Source organism: Dipodomys ordii, unplaced genomic scaffold, assembly GCF_000151885.1.
Source record: "Dipodomys ordii isolate 6190 unplaced genomic scaffold, Dord_2.0 Scaffold5, whole genome shotgun sequence".
Taxonomy (NCBI): domain Eukaryota; kingdom Metazoa; phylum Chordata; class Mammalia; order Rodentia; family Heteromyidae; genus Dipodomys; species Dipodomys ordii.
This window is the reverse complement of record NW_012267221.1, coordinates 5,585,501-5,606,662: the sequence shown is the minus strand read 5'-3', so window position 1 is coordinate 5,606,662 and position 21,162 is coordinate 5,585,501. Positions and strand designations below refer to the sequence as shown.

The window sequence follows — 21,162 nt, the reverse complement described above, 5'->3', positions numbered from 1 at the left end:
CTATCACTGAAACATGAAACGAAAAAGTCTAGAGGAGTTAAATATTTGTCCAATGTTAAACAGTTTGGATAGAACTAAGGCAACAGAGTACAATATTGCTATCATACTGCCTTAGAGATGAACCATTTTATATTAAGGTACTCTGCACTATGCCATACAGGTAATAAGGGGAATGCAATAAAGCTGTACTTGCCTGAGGCAAAGAAAAGTCTGTTGTTACATGAAAGAACCTCAGAAATGTTTAGTGAAGAGTCCCTGAATTGTATTCTCAAGGTGGATTTACACTTCATGAGATTTTGACATGTGTGAAAGAGACTCAGAAGAAGTCTGCTTGCAATGAAAAGGGTCAAGTGACATCATTCCACTTTCCATCCCCTTCTAGCCAGAAACTCTAAGAAACTGAGGAAAGGGGGACAAAGCAGCTTCAACTTAACTTAGCTTGAAGAACTACAGTGACAACATAAAGAGACTTTTCTAGGACCTCAGTGTACAAACTCTTGAGGGTTCCTGAGTTGCCAGGTAACTGGCTCTCTCTCTCTCTCTCTCTCTCTCTCTCTCTCTCACACACACACACACACACACACACACACACACACACACATATACACACACACAACCAAGGACTTATTAGGAAATTTCCTAATGTACAGCATCCAAACAAAGAAATACAGAATTGTTATAATTACCTCCAAATTAATTATGTCTTGATCTCTATTGATTTCTCACACAATGAGAAATGTGACTATCAACATTCCAACCATCTGAACTTGCCTTTGAACTTATACTAAACAATAAAGAAGCCCAATTGTTTGGATATACATGATTCAGCAACTTCAAACAAGTTGTAAAGCATTACAGCTAAGATGTTAAAGAGGCATACTTACCCAATATGGTTGGTTCTTAAAGAAATTTCCAGTTCTCTTAGCACTTGTGTAGATTCTTGAACACGCCTTCTGAATTTCTATAATTCAACAAATATACTTTAGTACCTGCTACAACTGCAGCTTTTAACAAATTTAAAAGATCTTTAGTTATGAAACAAGTTTTTTTCACTTTTTTGTTTTGCAAAGCAACAAAACACCATTAACCAGTAACTTTTGAGAAAGGAATAGAGAATTACTTATGTCATGTGGTTTTCCCTACCCCACATATTTAAAACGTTTCTTTGGTTTAGGGACCCAAAACACTCCAGTTTAAATGTGTCTCTAAAATGAGATAAAAAGTACAGTCATACTCATGGCTGCAATACACAAAAGCAAAACAATAAGTAATCAAAGGGAAAAGGTATGTGGAATGAAGTGCACCAGACCAGGTGCAATCTTCTAAGTACCCTCGTCCCTGTGGAGTCACAAATGACAACAGAATGAAGTTCATTAGAGACTTAGTGTCCAAGGATTTCACTGGTAGTTAGTCTCACAGGCAAATTCTGCCTTACTCATGCCAACACTCCAGACTCCCAACAGGAAAACAGGTGCTCAGTATAAACCAGGCTATTTTCATAAACAGTCTAGTTACAGTGAGCCATTCTTAGACTACAGATGCCATCCAAGGGCCAACCTCACAGAGAGGCCTTTCTAAGGATAGCAGTCTCAAGTCTGCTATATTGATTCTTTTCTGCTCCACTTAACATGTAGCAAAAATAAACATTCAGACTCAGTTCTGCCAATTGGAGCTTCCTTGGAAAGATGCTCTTCTGGAGTATTGCACACATACCCTTTCTTGTTATCCTGCCTATTAAAATCCCACCTGAGCTTCCAGGGCTTCCCCAGGTCTTTCTTCTATGAATCCTTCTCTTCTAGTAAATATTATGTTATATACATACATATGTGTGTATATATACATATACATATATATACATGTATACACACATACACACCCTCTTGACTCTAAGTAATCACCATTGTGTATCATTCTCCAGAGCACATTTTCCTATGGAAATCTTCCTTTATAGTGATCACAGTTTCAGGCTATTCTGAAGGAAGAAAACTCAATATGTCATGTCTGCTGAGAAGTCCATGCTACCTGTGCTACCTGAGCGGCTGTGATGTTGCATTGTTCACCAGAAAAAAGCTGAGGATGGGACCTTTGTCCTCCATGGCTACCAAGTGCAGTGACAAGAGTAATGCAGCTCCAGCTGAGGACAATGGTGCTTCAGAGAAAGACATCCAAGGACAAGAAGGAATGCAAAAAGATTGGAAATAAGGATTTCACAATTTAAGGTTAATAGAATGCTATAATGTATATGGAGTGTCTGGCCAAATGGAGGCTAGACCTAGAAACTGCTCAGCATGGCAGTTCTTGTCACCCTGTCCCCTTCTCTTCTGGAAGTTCTTTGCTTTCTCAGTTTTCCACAACTGCCATTCCCAAAGCACCCTAAAATGAACTCAAAAATTTTTAGAATCTAGATAAAGTGTAATATGGTTAATAAAAATACCCGCCATGCAATGAGGGGGAAAAGAGACATTCTCCTTGTAAGTGGGGGAGGGGTGAGGTTTGCTGAGGAGTGAAGGGAGAGGGGATGGATAAGGAGGGGGGAAGGGGAGAAGGAAGAGAGGGAGGGGGGTTAAGGAGAGAAGAAGCCTAAGAAATGGCATGGTCATAGATAGTTTGAACAAACATCCAAGCCCAGAATTTATTCAATTCAACAAGAAGTCTAAGCACAGACAGTATTTGGTATTGGGGGGGGCGGGAAATGAGGTGGAAATATGGGCTAACAAGTTCTCTCACTGTTTCATTTCTTGTCTTAAAAAAATTAGAAATGGAGGCCAGGGATTACGCATGTTAATCTACTCAGAAGGCTAAAACTGGGATCATAGTTCAAAGCCAGCAGTAAAGTCCGAAAGACTCTTTATCTCCAATTACCATCAAAAAGCCAGAAGTACTCGTGTAACTGTAATCCCTCTGTACAGTATTTTCACAATAAAAAACTTACTTTAAAAAAATACAGGAAAAAAAAAGCCAGAAGTGAAGAAGCGGTAGAGTGCTAGCCTTGAGAACAAAAGCTCAGGGACAGCACCTCGGCCCTGAATTCAAGCCCCAAGACTGACAAGCCAAGAAGAAAAATAAAGAGTAGTAAAGAGTCAATGGTGGGTTGTTCTCTAGCTTGGATACAGATGGAAAGAGAAAGAAGCCAAGGACACATTGTATTCTAAATTTAAAATGAAAGTCTACTCTGTGATCCTATGGCTGAGACAGCCATTTCCAGGTGTGCTGGCTGCTCCACAGCAGTTATTCCCATATCCAAATCCTAAGTTTCAGGCTGTTCAGACAAGTGGCCTGCAGAAAATAACTCAGTGCTCCAAGTTGTGAATTAAGGACACTTTTGCTTCTGATTGGTTCCCTGCCATCTTTCTCGGCATCTAACTCTGCCTATGCTTCCTCAGGACAAGGTCCTGCCTAAAATTTGTCACAGGGCACCTACATAATACTGAGAACATAACACAGCATAAAAGGAAACTGAGTAAAGGACTACAGTATAGATTAAGGTAGACAAATGGATAGATGGTCAGACAGAATGATGAATAAACAGGTAGGTGGGTAGATTAGATGTAGATAGACAGATAGATGGTAGACAGACAGATAGGACAGGCCAATGTAGATATATCTTAACAAGACATACACAAAAACATTGAGCTAATAATAACAACAGCTACTATTCATTATTTTAGGATACACACAATCATTTTAGGAATTGCCAAAATTTCAGAATCCAGACTGCAGAGATGCCTTGAAATCCAATTCTCTTAACATATAAGCACTTCTAAACTGAACCCAGAATTCTTTAAAACACTGCAACGAGAAATCATGTGCCTTCAGGGACAAGCGAGGAGCCAAGTAGGACCCACCAGCAGCCTTCTCTCCCTTCCCTCACTGGTCCAGCAATGAGGGAAGCAGCAGCTGAGCCCAGCTTGAGCCACACAATAGATCTGATTTGAAAACAACAGTGCCAGCAAAGGACCAGATTGCTTTCTTTATAGTCTGCATAGCCTTTCTCCATGCCAGACATGAACACACCCTCCCCCAAAGCACAGACTAATAACCTCCTGGTATTAAATGAGGATGCTGGTTGAGAGTTCTGGTCTCAGAGATATCTAATTTGGGCTCTTCCTTTCCTGCCCTAGAGGGTTCCATTTAAAGCTATTTAGAAGAAAATCTAAACAGAATAAGCCTACAATTTTTAAAGACAAAATTAAGTATCTTCTATTCAATTTGAACAAAAGATTAATGGATGAAATATTCAAGGACTCCAGCCACAGTTAAAAGAAGGCTGCTCAGCCTAGCCTAGATTGTCTGGCTAAAATTTAAAGCCCTGATTTGAAATCCATCCCCCATCCTCCAAAAGTGCATTATACTACAGCTGAGAATTTTAACCTCATTTTAACTGCAAACCATGTCTTATCCCAAATGAATCCCTTTTTTCTGGGATTTAAGTATTACATTATGCTAGGTGGCCTTTCTAAGTACCAGCTCCTAGCAGAAATGAAACTAACAGAGGTGGACTTAACTAGAGCAGAGGTGGTCAAGCCAACATCCACTTTATCTTTCTCTGAGCAGAATGATGATTTTGAAAGATGAAGCATGGACCCAACAAAACCAGTCAGGTGAACACACACACAGTTCAGGGCAGAGATGTCAGAAACAAGGCCTCAAAAGCCACTTTTGGTAGTGCTCTCTTTATGAGGTTTACTTGTAAGGGAGCAAACATTTCTGAGAAATGCTTGGTTGTTTTTCTTTGTTTATCTTGAACCAGCAGTAACTGATTAGAAGGAGGAAGCTCATCTTGCCTTCTAAGCATGTCCCCTTGTGGGCTCCCACAGGGAGCGAAGGAAGCATCCTTTGGGAGTTGGTATATTTTTTGCTTTCTTTTCCAAATGTGAAAAAATGGAGGGAACAGTTCTGGAGTAGAATATACTCTGCATGAACGTGCATTATGTGTATAAAAGCGAGTTTCCACCATAATCAGTTCAGGATAAATGTATGGGCCTAGTACTAGGGGTCTAAGCCATCCAGATCTAGAGGTAACAAATATGGGGAATTCCTGAAAATATTTAGAAAAATTCTACTGTAAAATAGAATCTGCTTTCTGCCCCTGAAAAAATACTGTAGGAATAGCACCTGCTTTGTTGGGGTGCAGGTATGGTTGGGGAGCAAGTAACTCCCCCAACTGAGGAGATCAAGATTGCTCTATTCATAGGAAGGAGACATATTTGAGAAAATCATAAGAAAATAAAAAGGTGTGTGTTATATTTTGGAGGGACATATATCAAGTACTTTAGCAGAGACATTTGTCAATACAAGAAACGATGTGACATTTGAGGATTGGCATGGGAGACAGAGAGATCTATACTCCCTTATCACCCTCACTTCTAGATTTTTCTCCCCCCTTGACTGTGTATGAACCACAGGACAAAAGTCCTAGAAACTTCCACAAGGAAATGATAAACAGTTTCCTGTGCTTAACTCTTTGGGGACTGTAGATGAGTTAGGGTTTGAGTAGATGAGAAAAAGGGAGATCTCCCACCCCCAGGTCATTCTTTATTTTTGTGATTTAGAGGATGCCCTCCCTACCACACATACCAACAGTTTTGGGAAATTTTATGGTCAAGGTGATGTACAGAGGGATTACATTTACATATGTAAGGTAGTGAGAACATCCCTTGTCAAGCTTGTTACCCCCTCGCTCATTTTTCTCTCCATTTCCAAGGGCCTTGCAAAGAATAACAACAAAGCAAAATCTGACTTCCTTTTCTCTTGAGTCAGAGAAACAGAAACAACTGAAGGAATTCAGCTTGAGAAATTTGCACTGGAGACTTGAAACCAGAGTTGTAGAAGGTCAAGGGGGAAAAAAATGTTAACTGTTGAAGAGCCCTTTTACCATCCTGAACAAGGACAGCTCTGCCCTAAGAACCCCAGGGCTGACCCAGGCCTACAGGGCTGTGCCAGACTGCATGCTTTACTACAAAGCATCAGCTCAAACCAATTGTGTGGCTACACAAAGCAGGGCTTGTTTGTAAAAGGAGAGTTGAGAATGGAATCCACTATTCTCTCCTTACCTTCTTGAGGCCAAGGGCAGGTACTGGGGCCAGGGAAGCCTGCTAGAAGAAACACCACCGGATGTGAGTGTACAGCTGGGATGACAAAGCCCTGGCAATATTCAAGGGCTCTGGAAATGCACCAAGTCATGAAAGATAAGTCTTTCATGCAAAGTCTGCTTTCTAGAGGTCAAAAACACCTCGGAACTGAATTCACTACCCTGTGTAACTGGAAATAGCAGTAAGCCAATAACCATCAAAGGTTAGTAACTCCTATGTAGGAGGTATTTTTAAATACATCTTTTATTTTTTGCACTTTTTCTGTTGTCAGTCTTCAAGGGTTGTTTTCTTAGATCTCTAGTAGCTGTAGTGCAAAGGAAATAAAGTCTCAAGGAAGCAACAATAAAGAGCAGAAACACATCCACCTTACCTTCCGGGTAACTGCTGGATCCAGATAGCCTTTGAGCTTTTGGATGTATGTATGGGGGGGATTCTTCACCTGGAATCGTTCCTGCAGGAAGCACAAAAGAAAATAAACAATAGGAAGAAGAAAAGGTACAACACAGACATGTGGACAGAGGAATTCGATTGACCAGTGGTAGAGGGCAAGCCTTGAGCAGAAACAGCTCAGGGACAATGAATGCCCAGGCCCTGAGTTCAAGCCACAGGACCAACTATTTTTTTAATTAATATATTAATATATTTTTATTAATATATTTCCAGTGATTGAACTTTGTAAAATCTATTGCAACTTACACTGTGTTTTTTTTCTGTTATAACAAACATCACACATCTCTAACTTTCTAAAAGCATGAATAAAACAACAAATTCTGAGGTGGGCAATGCACTATTTGCTTCAAATCTTAAAATCTGATCTGTCAGAATTTGCTAAGAAATTGTGGTTATTTTCTTTTACACTATGTTCACTACAAAAGAGTCTTATTTGTTCCTTCAAAACAAAATTTGGCTAATGACTCAGGAGTTTCTTCAAATGTACACATTCAAGTGTACTGTTGACCTGACTAAATTTAATAAACTCTACTTTTAAAAATATGATTAGCATTCACTATTGTGACTTTAGGCATTTTTTTCATTGAAATCACTTGCTAGTATATTTCTAAGAAAGTAAAAATAAAGGCTAGAGCTTTATACACACACATCTATCTGTTTAAAAAAACAAAACAAGGAAGTGGTGCTGTAACTCAAGTGGTAGAGTGCTTGCTTTGAGCTGAAGAGCTGAAGGACAGCGCCCAGGCCCAGAGTTCAAGCCCCACAACCGACAAAAACAACAAACAAACAAAAAACAGCCTATACCAAGGGATTTAAAAAAAAGTACAAACAATTCAGGGCTCCAAGTATTTTCCTAAAAGTCAAAGTTGCTTGTTCACTTTGTAAAAGAGTTCCTGTTGAACAGGGTACTGATGGCTCATTCCTGTAATCCTGGCTACTCAGGAGGCTGAGATCTGAGGATCACAGTTCAAATCCAGCCGGTGAAGGAACATCTGTGAAACTCTTATCTCCAATAAACCACCAGAAAACCAGAAGTGGCACTGTGGCTCAAGTGGTAGAGCACTAGCCTTGAGCTGAAGAGCTGAGGGACAGAGCCCAGGCCTAGAGTTCAAGTCCCACGACCAACAACACACACATATACACCAAGGGTTCATGTTGAGTTATAAATTCTGTAGCTAACTCACCAACCTATTTAGACAATATTTAGGAGGAATATAACAGAATGGCCAGTACAAGGGCTAGAACTATGGTCCTGGTTGCTGTCCATTAGCTTTTATCATTCAAAGCTAATCTCTACCACATCTGTCAAATCTCTACTTCTTCGGGCTTTTCACTGGTTATTTTCCTGCCTAGGCTGGCTATGAACCACATCCTCAGCTCTCAGCCTCCTGAATAGCTAGGATTACAGGTGTGAGCCACCAGTGGCTGGCTAGAATAAATTCATTTTAAAAGACTGTTTGGGTAGATTTTAGGCATTTTATTTAAATGAATACTTTTTCTTCTATCAGAATTTTAGACTTTTCACTGAAACCAAATGCTGTCTTGTATGGTAGTCCTCCATTATCCTCACTTCCAGAACTGTGTCACAACCTACACTGTTTTCTATAACTAAGTCCTCACAATGATGCGCCACAGAATACACGAGTAGTAATTTAGTAAGTCCTAAACTTTATTTATGTTGGATAGAAATTTTACTCTTAAGGATGAAACAATACCCCTGGAGGGGAGTGCAGTTGTGGAGGTGGGAGGGAAGGGATGGTAGGGGAAAAACAAAGGAGGAGGCAACAATGCTTGATAAGAAATGTACTCATTACCTTGCTCATGTAATTGTATCTCCTCTGTACAGTATTTTCACAATAAAAACCTTATTTGAAAAAAACAGTACCCTTAAATTATTCAATGCAAACTAATATACAACCCAAAATAGGTTTTTAAAGTACGAAGTTCTTCACAAAATATCTCTAATAGCATAGCACAAACATCACCACTCCCTGCTGTCATTAATCTCCATGTGATTAATTTTCTCCAGGAAGTATGTTAGGATGGATAATAGCAATTGCTCTGGGTTTTTTAATCATTCCCCATAGAATTTAAAGAGCCCAAAGTCATTTATTAACATTCAAGTATTAGAACAAACAGCTACAGTAGAAATGGAGAAAAGAGTAAGAATAAACCAGAGAAACTTCATTAAGTTCCTTTGCTGTGAGGAAATTGTTAGGTTAATAATTGCAGTGTAAGTAACTCAGTTTCTATTCAGTACATCTCTCTAATCAAGACCAGAAAATTTCTTCTTACTCCTAATGACTCAATTATGAAAACTTGGGAATACAAACATCTTTGAATCTGTGGAACACTTTTTATTTTCCAAGATAAGCTCATCTTGAAATGACATTTTACTATATACTTCTGACCTCTTAGCCACTCTTTACTAGAAAAAAGACATTAACTCCATTTTATAAAGGACTTGAGAACCAGAGATTAAATAACTTAACCCAAGAAGGCATCAGTGGCTTGCATTGGTAATCCCAGTTACTCAGAAGGCTGAGACCTAGAGAATCATGATTCAAAACCTGCACAGGCAAAAAAGTTCCAGAGACTACATCTCCAACTAATCAGAAAAAACTACTATCTAAACAAGCAAGTTAAGTAAGCTCAAGGCCCTGAGTTCAACCATTAATACCAGCAACAAAAAAATTAAAAACTAAAAGATAAAAAATTATACAATCAGTCATATATGTACATATATAAATATCTGAGACATATTTTTCAGATCAGGTTTTCTAACTCTCACATCATTATTCTTTTAACTATACTGAAATAATATTTCTTTAAAAAAATTACTAGTGATATGTGCTTGTAATCCTAGCTACTTGGAAAGCTAAAGCAGAATGACTTCCAGCTATGCCCTACCAACTTGGGTAACATAGCAAGATTCTCAAAAAAAAGCAGCAAAGGTACTCACAAGACCATATTTTGGAAATGAACTTTACAACCTGGGGGGGGGGGGGAGGCAACTGGGAGAAAAATGAGGGAGAGGATTAACAATGTTCAACAAGAAATGTACTCATTACCATATGCATATAACTGTAACCCTTCTGTACATCACCTTGACAATAAAATTAAATTTTAAAAAATAAATAAAAGGAAAAATGGAATGGAAGGAGGTGAGGAAGAGGTAGGATGGAAACATGTTTTATTCTTCATTGAGTGTGTGTGTATGAAAGAGAGAAAGAGAGAGAGAGAGAGAACTCTGGGCCTGGGCGCTGTCCCTCAACTCTTCAGCACTACCACTTGAGCTACAGTGCCACTTTTGGTCTTCTGGTGGTTTACTGGAGATAAGAGTCTCATGGACTTTCCTGCCCAGGCTGGCTTTGTACCACGATCCTGAGATCTCAGACTCCTGAGTAGCTAGGATTACAGGCATGAGCCACCAGTGCCCAGCCTATATAGTTGTTTTTGTTTTTGTTTTTTAATACACTTTTAGCAAGGCACTGGTGGCTCACATCTGTACTCAGGAGGCTGGAATCTAAGGATCACAATTCAAAGCCAAGCAGGGGCAGGAAAGTCCATGAGACTCATATATCCAATTAACTACCAAGAAGCAGGAAGTGGTGCTGTGGCTCAAGCAATAGAGCACTAATGTCAAGCAGAATTGCTCAGGGACAGCACCTAAATTGTCTTTCATCATTATACATTTTTCACTAACTGGTCCCCAGGAAGTTGAATCTACCTACACATAGACCTTCCCTGCCAATAATAAAAAAGCAAAGTCATTTATTAGACTCCACTTAATGACTAGGATTCAAGTACACCACAACCAGAATTGGTAAACCAAGAGTATTTTCAAAGGAACTAAGTGAAAAGGCTGTGAGTGGGATTTACTTGATCATTTAGGTAAGTCACAGTAAATGGAGCTCATAGCAATGCTACAACATAACATTTACTATGTGAGACAGGTATCCAGCCTGTTCTTCCAAACAGCTAAACTATTTAGTTGGGCCTTCTCCTCCCATCTCCACTAAATCCAATAAAATTTCTCATAGAAAGTTTTTCTCTATAACGATTTGGGACTGGACATTCCTCTCATCTTTCAAACCATTCCTGATCCTTTATTCCCTCGTTATATGCGTATAAATGTATGAGAAATTGGGGTTGAGTATAAGCTAGATTTATAACAAGCATGCCATAAACATTTCTACTCCATTAATATGTGGATAAGCAGTCCTGAAAACAAATATTTCCTTCCATCTTAAGGTTTAAAGACATTTTAGCAAGGTATCTGAAAACAAGATATCCCCTGGTCATGAATAAATCCTGGCACACATGGTTACTACTGATTTACAATTGAATGTTGCTTTTATTTCTAGAAGCTGATTGAAAGTCTTCTTTAAAGGCTGAGAAACCAACTGGAGTATCTAAATGAGCCATAAGCACCATTGCCTTTAGTGAGGTCTGACTTGCAAGCCATACCTTGACTCTAAGTGTTGTTCTTCAGAGGTAGCTGGACAGGAATAACTGTGTCCTCAAGGAGGATTACTCCCTAAGATCAATAATGCTGACACAAGCAGACATAGAGGTAAGAATAATTAAATATTGCATGAATACTGTATATAGACAGAAATGTTCTACACAGTAATCCTAGTTACTTAGGAAGTAGACCTCAGGAGGATGATGTTTTAGGCCAGCCTAAGCAAAAGAGTCCACACACTCCCATCTCAAAAAAAAAAAAAAAAGTTAAGTATGGTGATATGTGCCTGTCATCCAGCCACAATAACCTAAATAGAGAGACTGCAGTTCAGGTATGCACCAAGCAAGAAGTGGGACCCTATCTAAAACATAATAACTACAAAAAGAGATGGAAGTATAAGTAACAAAAGAGAAAAAGGCCTTGAGAACATTTGCCTGGGAACCACATAGCCCATTACCACACACACACAAAATGACAATTATAGGAATAATAATAATCAAAATTCTGAAATTTCAGAGAGGTTGTGAGATTGTTTCTACTATACAAGGAATGCACATGGATAAGTGTAGAGGACATTTTAGTAAAACTGAGGGGAATAGATTCTACTTATTTACAGTAATATATGGATAAGAAGGCAAGTTTAGATGGGCTCCTAATCTATAGAACCACCAAGAAAAGCAAATGACAGATTCACAAGTATTTAGAGAAGTCTTTGTATTGCTAGGTAAAAACAGTTTTCTAAACAAACCCCTGCCTCTGAACATTTTAAATCTTACTATCTAGTGAGTTTCCTACTTCAAGGCACAGTATGAATAGTTGTATATGTGCATGTCTGTCCTGAGGCTTGAACTCAGACCTGAATGCTGTCCCTGAATTCAAGGCCAGTGCTCTACCATTTGAGGGACAGCTTGATTTCCTGTTTTCTGATGGTTAATTGGAGATAAGAGTCTCACAGACTTTCTTGCCAAGACTGGCTTAAATCTGGATTCTCAGATCTCAGCCTAATGAATAGCTAGGACTGCAGATGTGAGCTATGGGAGTTCAGGAAATAACAATTTTATTAATGGGCATTTTATTCTTTCACTCACTCAGATTACAGAAGACACTGCAAAACAACATTAAAAAAAAAAAAGAAAGAAGTTCAATTCCAAAGCGTTAAATCTCATCTCTGTCATACAGCAGCCAGAACTGTTATACAAAGAAGAGTAGGATAGGAGCCATATGCAATCCTCTAGAAGTTCAAAAAAGGTGAGGCTCTTTCCAACTGAGATGAACAAAGGAATCTCCCTGGAGAAAGTGGCTTTTGAGTTGAGATTTGAAGAACAAGTAGCATATAGATATCCTGGGACAGTATGCAATGCAGGAAGCAGAAGAATTTTCCAGATGAGAACAAAGGCAGAGAAGCCTGAGGCATGTGCTAACTCTAGGAACACAGTGCAGGGAAATTCACAGCACAAAGATTCAACATTGTAAGTTGGATCAAAAAGCACGGATGTCAAATGCTAGCCTAATGAGTACAAGACAGGTGAGACGGGGTCATGCAGGGAGATCTGACTAGTGGAAAACCTTCTGGTTAATGTTGTATAGCGCTCCTTTCTTCCTTCTCAACTTGAAAAGCTGGCCTTTTCTGCATGAGACGAGGCCTGAAAACTCAGCATGCCAGATTCATTCCAAAGCCATAGTTTTTTGGAAGCTTTGAAGCATTCTTCAGCTCAGAATATGAAATCACTTTCCTAGTCAGAGAGGAAAGACTAGCTTTCCAACTGTTCCATTACAGTGCTTTGATGGGGCTTTTCCAAATTATTTCCTTTATTTAGACTAGCAAGAATTTCTTCTCATTCAATAGGTCTTTGCTGATCAAAACATCCCATAACTCGCTCTCTAATATGAGATATAAATTGGCTTTCTTTAATCCTACTCATAGTTCATCATTTTCCCCAATTTAAAACATCTCTCATTAAATTTGTAGATCTGTGGCAGAGGTCATACTAATAAGATTGACCTCATTATCTTATACAGTCTTATGCATTCAGCCACCACAGTGCTTGGCACACAGCAGGATATAGGATGGAATAATTGCCATTTTCATAGAGGATCTAAGACCTAAATTTGTTAGATTTGTACTAGCTGGAAAAATCTTTAGAATAATCACTACCAAAGACCCACATGTAAACAGCTGAGGATGTTTCTTATAATTCCAATCCAGCACAAATTTGGGAATCTACGTTTTCTTATTTTTTCAAGGAGTTTTCCTGCATATCAAAGCTTATTAACTATGGGTTTACCATATACTCCCTACATTGTAGATTATTGAAAGTCTCACTTTAAGCTATAGAGAAAACATACATAAGCTTGGCAAGCAAAGATCAAAGAATATTTTCAGCCACCTTTAAAGATACAGACTTAAAAAAATAATGTAACTACAGCTGCATTCTCCAACCCCCTTACCTCTTACATTCAGCAGCTTTCAGTGAGTTATGTTTGCTATCTTTATTCACAGATGAACATTCTGATTTTGTCCATGCTCTAATATTCTCTTTCCCGCCATCCCAATCCAATCCCTTCAAACATCAGCACAATTACAAACACTTTTGTTCATATTATACACACACACACACATATATATAATCCTGTATATTTATATGTTTATCTTTTAGATCTAGCATCTATATGCAACTTCTATCATTCTGAACCTAGCTTATTTTGCTAAATATGATTTCCAGTCCTATCCATTTCCCTGAAAAGAACATAATTTCATTCTTCTTTATAAGTAATATTCTATTCTATTCCATAATATTTACTACATTGTCTTGATCCATTCATCAGTTGTAGGACATGTGGGCTGTGTCTATAGCCTCACCATTGTGAATAGTGCTGTAATAAAAATGGGTGTGTAGGTGTTTCTATTTCATTTAGACTTAAATATTTTTGGATGAATGCCCAAGAATGTATCACTGAATCAAACAGTTCTTTTTTTAGGGTTTTTTTTTTTTTTAGCAATATCCATACTGATTCCATACTGATTGCACTAGTTTACATTCCCATCAACAGTGTATTATGATTCCTTTTCCACATCTTCATCTTACCATGGCCATTCTAATTAGAGTGAGTTGAAACCCCAATGTCATTTTGATTTGCATTTCCTTTATGGTTAGTAATGTTCAGTATTTCCTTATTTGTCATTTGTGCTTCTTTTGGTAATTATCCATTTGGCTTGTTTATGGTCCTTTCATTAGCTGGGTAGCTAATGCTCTGGAAGTTTAGCTTTCGGGGGCTGTTTATTCTGGATTTTAATCCCCTAAGGCAACCAATTTTGATAACCAAAAAGAGAATTGGGAGTGTACTTAGTAGTTAAGCAATTACCTACCATGTGCAACGCTATGAGACAAATCCCCAATGTTGAATTATGGAAGGGAAGAGAAGGGGAGATAAAGGGAAAAGAAAGAGAAAAAGGAGTGAAGGAGAAAGTAAGTGAAGAGGAGGGAAGGGAAAAGGATAGAAGAGCTGTAAATAAAGGAGATCAGCAAAGAAGATAAATGAATGACTAATACATTTTTAAATGTTTGGTATTATTAGCAATTAGGTAAATACGAATTAAAACTACCACTACACGTTCACAAAAATGGTTTAAATTAGATTGATGAGACTAATGATTGGTGAGAATCTGAAACAACCACAAGACTATATGATATTGCTGGTGGAAATGCAACATGGTTTAGTTGCCTTATTTTTTTTTTCAAATTATAAAGGTGATGTACAGAAGGGCTGTAATTACATCAGTCAGATAATGAGCATATTTCTTTTTGAAACACAATTGGTAAACTTTACTCTTTGTAAAATACACTTCAGTAAAGGTGACTTAAAAACAGTATCTTAGTTGAGCATGGTAGTGCTTGCCTTAATCCCAGCTACCTTGGAGGTAGAAGGGGGAGGCTCACATGTTTGAAGTCAGTGCAAATGTACCAACACCTTATCTCAAAAACAAAACAAAAACAAAAAAGTACTAAGGGCATAACTCAAGTGATAGAATACTCGCCTCATCTCCAGTACTGTAAAAAGAAAACAAAAGAGTATCTCAAAATTACAGATATTTGTATTTATTTTGCTACTAAACACACTCTTTTTTTTTAAAGTTTGTAATGATATGTTCTTGGTTTCTTGCCGTAAGTAAGAAAAAAATCCACAGGAGACAAGCCAAATAATCAACTCTGTTGTGTTTATTTGGAGAAGACAAGGTCTCCTTATCTCTCACTCTGTACAAAAATCAAATCAGAATGGGTCAAAGATCTTAATGTAAGGTCAGAAACTCTGAAACACTGGAAAATATAGGCACACACAATTACTTTCCCAACAGGCCTCCAATAAATAAAAACACCATGCCTAGTTCAGCTTTTTTTTGAAAAGGTAAAAAAAAAATACAAAACAAAAAAACAACCAGATTTTCACAGCAAAGATTATGAGTTAAATATCTGTCAAAACAAAATGAAGAGTTATTTGTGAGACCTGGTAGAAACTGTTCTCTAACTTTGCTTAGCAAGTACTTCATAAAAGATAGTATGAGAAGGGGACTGGGAAGGTGGCTCAGTGGTAGAGCGTTTGCCTTGCATGCATGAGGCCCTGGGTTCAATTCCTCAGCACCACATAAGCAAAAAGAAAAAAGTCGGAAGTGGTGCTGTGGCTCAAGTGGTAGAACACTAGCCTTGAGCTGAAGAGCTGAGGGACAGCGCCCAGGCCTCACGACCGGACCCCTCCCCCCCAAAAAAAGATAGTATGAGAGGTCAACTTCACTGTGACCCCTGACATTAAATGATTTGCAATTCTCCACACACTGCAGTACAAAAAGTGCTTGTACGATAAAGTTTCCTTCAAACTATAACCAAGTAGTCTAAGCCAGCTCTGACACCATAATTCCATTTGTATGCCCAGTCAAGAATGCAAAGTCCGCCGAGCACCAGTGGCTCACAGCTGTAATCCTAGCTACTTAGGAGGCTGAGATCTGAGGATCAAGGTTCAAAGCCAACCTGGGCAGGCAAGTCTGTGAAACTCTAATCTCCAATAAACCACCAGAAAACCAGAAGTGGCGCTGTAGTTCAAGTGGTAGAGTGCTAGCCTCTGAGGGACAGCACAAGCCCAGAGTTCAAGCCCCACGACTGACCCAAAAAAAAAAAAAAAAAAAAGAATGCAAGGTCCATGTGATGTGCCTTTTTCTTTTCTTTTAAACCATCAGCCTGGATGGCAAACAGCACTTGTGACAGACCCTTTGCTTCAAAAAAGACCATCTGAAAAGCAATCATAGATCTCCTCTCTAGGCCACTGCTACCCTTTCTACAGTGTCACTTCTCTTTTCTCTTTTTGCTCACCCAGATTCTATTAAGGAGATCAACATCTTTTCCCCCTACTAGAAAAGCTGTGCAAAGTCACAGGAAGAAAGATACAAACTCATTTATAAGTTCAAACTTGATTTCCTAGGACTTCAGGGATGTCAAAGTAGAAAGGGGGCCACAGGCAGGAAGTAGCACTTGTTCTGTGATAGCTTCTCAGGGTTTTAGTACAAGGACTCAGATTAGAATGACACCTAATGCAAGGAATTGGCTTTTAAGGAAAGAAGTGGGAAGGAACCTGTCTTCTTTTCCACACAGTTAAGTCAGACTTTGGTTTGGAGAGCTTAAGGAAGAGTTCCTTCAAAATCTCAAACTAAAGAGAGCCAAGTGACAAAATGCTTTTCTAAAAAAAATGGTAAAAATAACCATGTTCTATGATCAATTTTGGCACAGTGCTAGAACTCAGGACAAACAAATTGATAGTGGGAATCACTCAGTGTCCTTTCCCAAGTATTTCTCACAATATTTATTACGAGATTACTTGATTTGAGAAAACTGAGATCCACAGCCTCTCACATGACCCTTAGCTTTCCTCATGTATAATGAATAAATTAATAAACACAAATAAGTTTTACTACTGAAAATTACCTAAAACAATGAACCAACCAAAACTGGTTCACATGGCAAAAATTATAGCAGCCATCAAGCACTTTCTTCTCCTTTCTGGGCTATTGTTTAGTCTTTCTCATTCTCTTTACAGATCTATTTTAAACAAGGTCAGAGTACAGAGGACACAGGATACTCCCATTAAGCTTAAATGATTTTCTAGATGCCTGAACTTTCTCTGCAAATTTTGGAAATAGCCTCACCTGCAGACGATGTCAAAATTTTACCTTCAATCACTAACAATAGCCAATTTGGATTCTGATAGGAATTAAACCCTTATTAAATAGATTATTATTCTCCCTGGCCTTTATGGTGAGGTCAACATAGTCCCTAAAATATATGTCTATGCCCTGATCTGCACAGCAGTGAGTGTGACCATAGTTGGAAAATAGTGTTTACACATGTAATCAGATAGGCATTAAGTCCAGTAAGTGTCATCACACAAGACAAAAGAAAGACATAAGAAGAGGAAAAGACCATGTCCAATGGAGGCCAGAGGTGTGGCTCAAATGGTAGTATGCCTACAAGTGCAAGGCCCTGCTGAGCCCAAGCCCCAGTGTCACATCAATTAACTAATTAAATAAAATTAATAAATGAGAGGGGAGAAAGGGAGGAAAGGGAGGGAGTGCAAGAGGGAGGAAGGGAGGAAGGGAGGAAGGGAGGAAGGAAAGAAGGAAGGAAGGGAGGGAGGGAGGGAGGGAGGAAGGAGGGAGGGAATGGGGGAGGGGAAGGGAGGGGAGGCAAGGCAGAGGCTGGGACTGGTGATAAAGGATCTCCTCTATAACTCATGGAAGAAATGGAGCCCAGTCAACACTTTAATTCAGACTTCAGGGTTCCAGAACTGTGAGGGAAAACATTTCTCTGTTTTTTAAGCCTCCAAGAATTTTGGAGTACACAAAAGCCAGATAAAATATTTATCTTATTACAATCAGTGAGGTCCTCATGTGCAACGAGAAAATCCCATGAGAGTGTGGGTTTCAGGTCAGCTGACGCCTCAGTGAGGATCCTGGGGCCCCAATCCATGTTCCCTTTTCTCACCACAGGGTTGACATATTTGGTCCTTCATGCTAAGGGTACCTCCTGCTCCACAGCCTGACCTGCTGAACATATTCTCGAAGATCTGATAGGTGAACTTTCTCTAAGACTGAAGTTGAACATTTTTCTTGCTTAAGGTCTATGTGTTTTTCATTCTGTCAGTTATTTTTTAATTAGCATACATTAGTTGTACAAGGGGGAGGTCACTGTGACTTTATATGTATGCATAAAATGTATCCTGATCAAACTTACCCTTCTCTATTCCTCTTACTCCCCTCTATCTGCCTCCTACAACAATTTCAACAGGTTTCATCATCCAATTCCCACATATGCAAACAAACTTCTTCAACCATATTCATCCTCATTTCAACCTCTCCATTAGTCTTTCCTCTCTGATATTATCTCCCCATTAACTTAGGCCATTTTACTTTGCTGTGGTTCTCTTTTTGTTCTAGTGTATATTCATTGCACCTAGGGGCTTCCCCCATGGTGCTTCAGATATGCACATGTACTTTTTAATAAGAATACCCTCTCTAATTGCTTTATCTTTTCCCACTCAACCTATATGCCATCTTTATACATAGTTGAAATGAATTTAAAATTACCTTCCATCATTCTTTTTCTCATGTCCGCTCCACTTCATCACTCTAAACAGTTTCAGTTAGAATCATGTTTTATGTGTTTATACACATTTATATACATGTCCATGGACATGTATGATATGCCCTTCTAATGTAACTTCTACAAATGAGTGAAACATTTGTTATTTGACCTTTTGAGCTTGGTTTATCTCACTCAACAAGATGATCTCTAGTTGCATCCATTTTCCAGAAAACCATATGGTTTCATTTTTTATGGCTAAGTAATATTCCATGTTATGTGTGTGTGAGAGAGAGACAGACAGACATCTTCATTAGTCATTCATCTGTTGTTAGGCATCTTGGCTGAAGTTATCATTTGACTTATGATCAGTATGCAATAAACATGGGTATACAGGCGTCTTTTTTATATACTGATTTACATTCTTTCACATGTATACCTAGTATCAATACAGTGGGGTGATAATATCTAATTTTAATTTTTTGAAGAACCTCCGTGCTGATTTCCATAGTAGTTGCACTAGATCAACTTCCCACCAAGGGTGTAGGAGGGTTCACTTTCCCCACCTCCTCACTAGCATTTTTTTAAAAGGATGCCATTCTGACTGGAGTGAGATGGAATCATAGTGTAGTTCTAATTTCCATCTCTTTTATGGTTAACAATTCTGAACATTGCTAGTGGGGGATACACTTTAGGTATGGAAGCCCTATGTCCTGGTGGATCTACAGCATGCTGAGCTAGATCTAACAGCCTCTACCCTCTCTCCTATGGAAGAGTTTTTTGAGTTGAATATGCTATGAAAGCTGTGGAAAACAGTAGCTATTGGGATTAGATGTAAAGATGGTGTTGTCTTTGAGGAGGAAGAAGAGTTACTCCTTTATAAATGTTATGAAGATTCTAAACAAATGGCTTTTTAATGCTAATTAGCATGTTGGAATAGAAATAGCAGTTTTGTTGGCAGGCAGTTGTTCTTCAGCAGGCATCGCAAGAGAAGCTTCCAACTTTAGATCTAATTTTGGCTATAACATCCCACTAAAATATCTTGCAGACAAAGTGACCATATACACACACATGCACTTATACACTGTAGAGTGGTGTTAGTTTGTGGCTGCAGTTTCAGGCTAGGATCTTACATCATGAATGATAATGCACAATACCTATCAGGTGATACATATGGTTATTGTGGCTGTGCCATTGACAAAGCTAGGCAAGCTGCAAAGACAGAAATTCAAAAGCTTCAGACAAAAGAAATTACTTGCCCTGGATATTGTTCAAGAGTTTGTAAAATAATTTATACAGTACTATAATCAAGTTAAAAATACCTTTTGACCTCGGGGCTGGGAAGGTGGCTCAGTGGTAGAGCGCTTGCTTTGCATGCATGAGGCCCTGGGTTCGATTCCCCAGCACCACATAAGCAAAAAGAAAAAAAGCCGGAAGTGGCGCTGTGGCTCAAGTGGTAGAGCGCTAGCTTTGCGCTGAAAAGCTTGGGGACAGCGCCCAGGCCCAGAGTTCAGGCCCACGACCAGACCCCCCCCCCAAAAAAAAATCTTTTGAACTAGAGATAAGCTGGGTGGGCAAATTAACCAGAGGAAGACATGAAATTGTTCCAAAACATATAAAGGAAGAAGCAGAGAAGTAATGTTAAGTCATCTTGGAAGAATGAATCAGATGATGAAAATACGTAACATTTACTTTTCTACTTTCAATTTCAGTCATAGTCCTGTATGACTATTTATTCTCATGTATTATTCATCCTACTGACCAATTTTCATTAAATTTTAACTTCTAGAAGGAAAAGAAAAAGAATGCTGAACATTTCTTCATGCATCTGTCAGGCACATTTTCTTCTGAGAACTTACCAATTCAATTGCTCATTTACTATAATGGGTTATTTGTTCTTTTGCTGTTTAACTTTTTGAACTCTTTGTAGAGTCTAGATATTAACCTCATATCTGATGAATAGGTGGCAAATATTTTCTACTATCTTATTCAGTAATTTTAGTTAGTAGAGTTTTAGTAGTGATACTTGCATTACTATTTTGAAATTTATAGAAAAAGGCATACAGGTTTCACACATATCAACATAAAAGAAATGTAATGAATATTAAATCAATGATATTAAATTAATAGTAAAATTGATCTGGAAATATCAGTATGAATGCTTAACTTTTAAACATATTTTCAAAGTGTAGACACTTACACTGAAAACCAAATTCTCCAAGCAGCTGTAATAACCTGCCTCTCTCACAGTATCTAGAACCTGCTCCCAGTAAAAAGAATAGGGCTTCTTGGTGAAATAGCGTAGTCTAGGTCTGGGCAAAGAAAACACAAGTCAAACTTGCAAGATCATTTTTTGTACCACACAATGATAGGGCAGATAGGGTAGTATTTAAAAGACAGAGGAGCTGAAAGTGTTGCTCAGTGGTTAAGGACACCTGCCTAACAAGTGCAAGGCCTGAGTTCAGGCCCCAGTGCTGTCACCAAACAACAACGATAGAACACCCGGAATCCTGTGACTAAATCTCTCTCA

The 21,162-nt window shown here is 38.6% G+C and overlaps 1 protein-coding gene and 1 pseudogene across 3 annotated transcripts in view; one reads left to right on the top strand and one right to left on the bottom strand.

The window, feature by feature from the left end:
* The window catches only part of Fmnl2 (formin-like 2), a 292,443-nt gene that overhangs the window by 92,023 nt on the left and 179,258 nt on the right, over positions 1 to 21,162 (bottom strand). For all 3 annotated transcript variants that reach the window (XM_013030168.1, XM_013030184.1, XM_013030175.1), the window contains exons 3-4: positions 6,463 to 6,543; positions 885 to 961 (exon numbers count right to left, since the gene is read on the bottom strand). In XM_013030168.1, the coding sequence (XP_012885622.1) occupies positions 885 to 961; positions 6,463 to 6,543 (158 nt within the window). The remainder of the gene's footprint in view (positions 1 to 884; positions 962 to 6,462; positions 6,544 to 21,162) is intronic.
* On the top strand, positions 11,095 to 20,271 carry LOC105993749 (annotated as a pseudogene).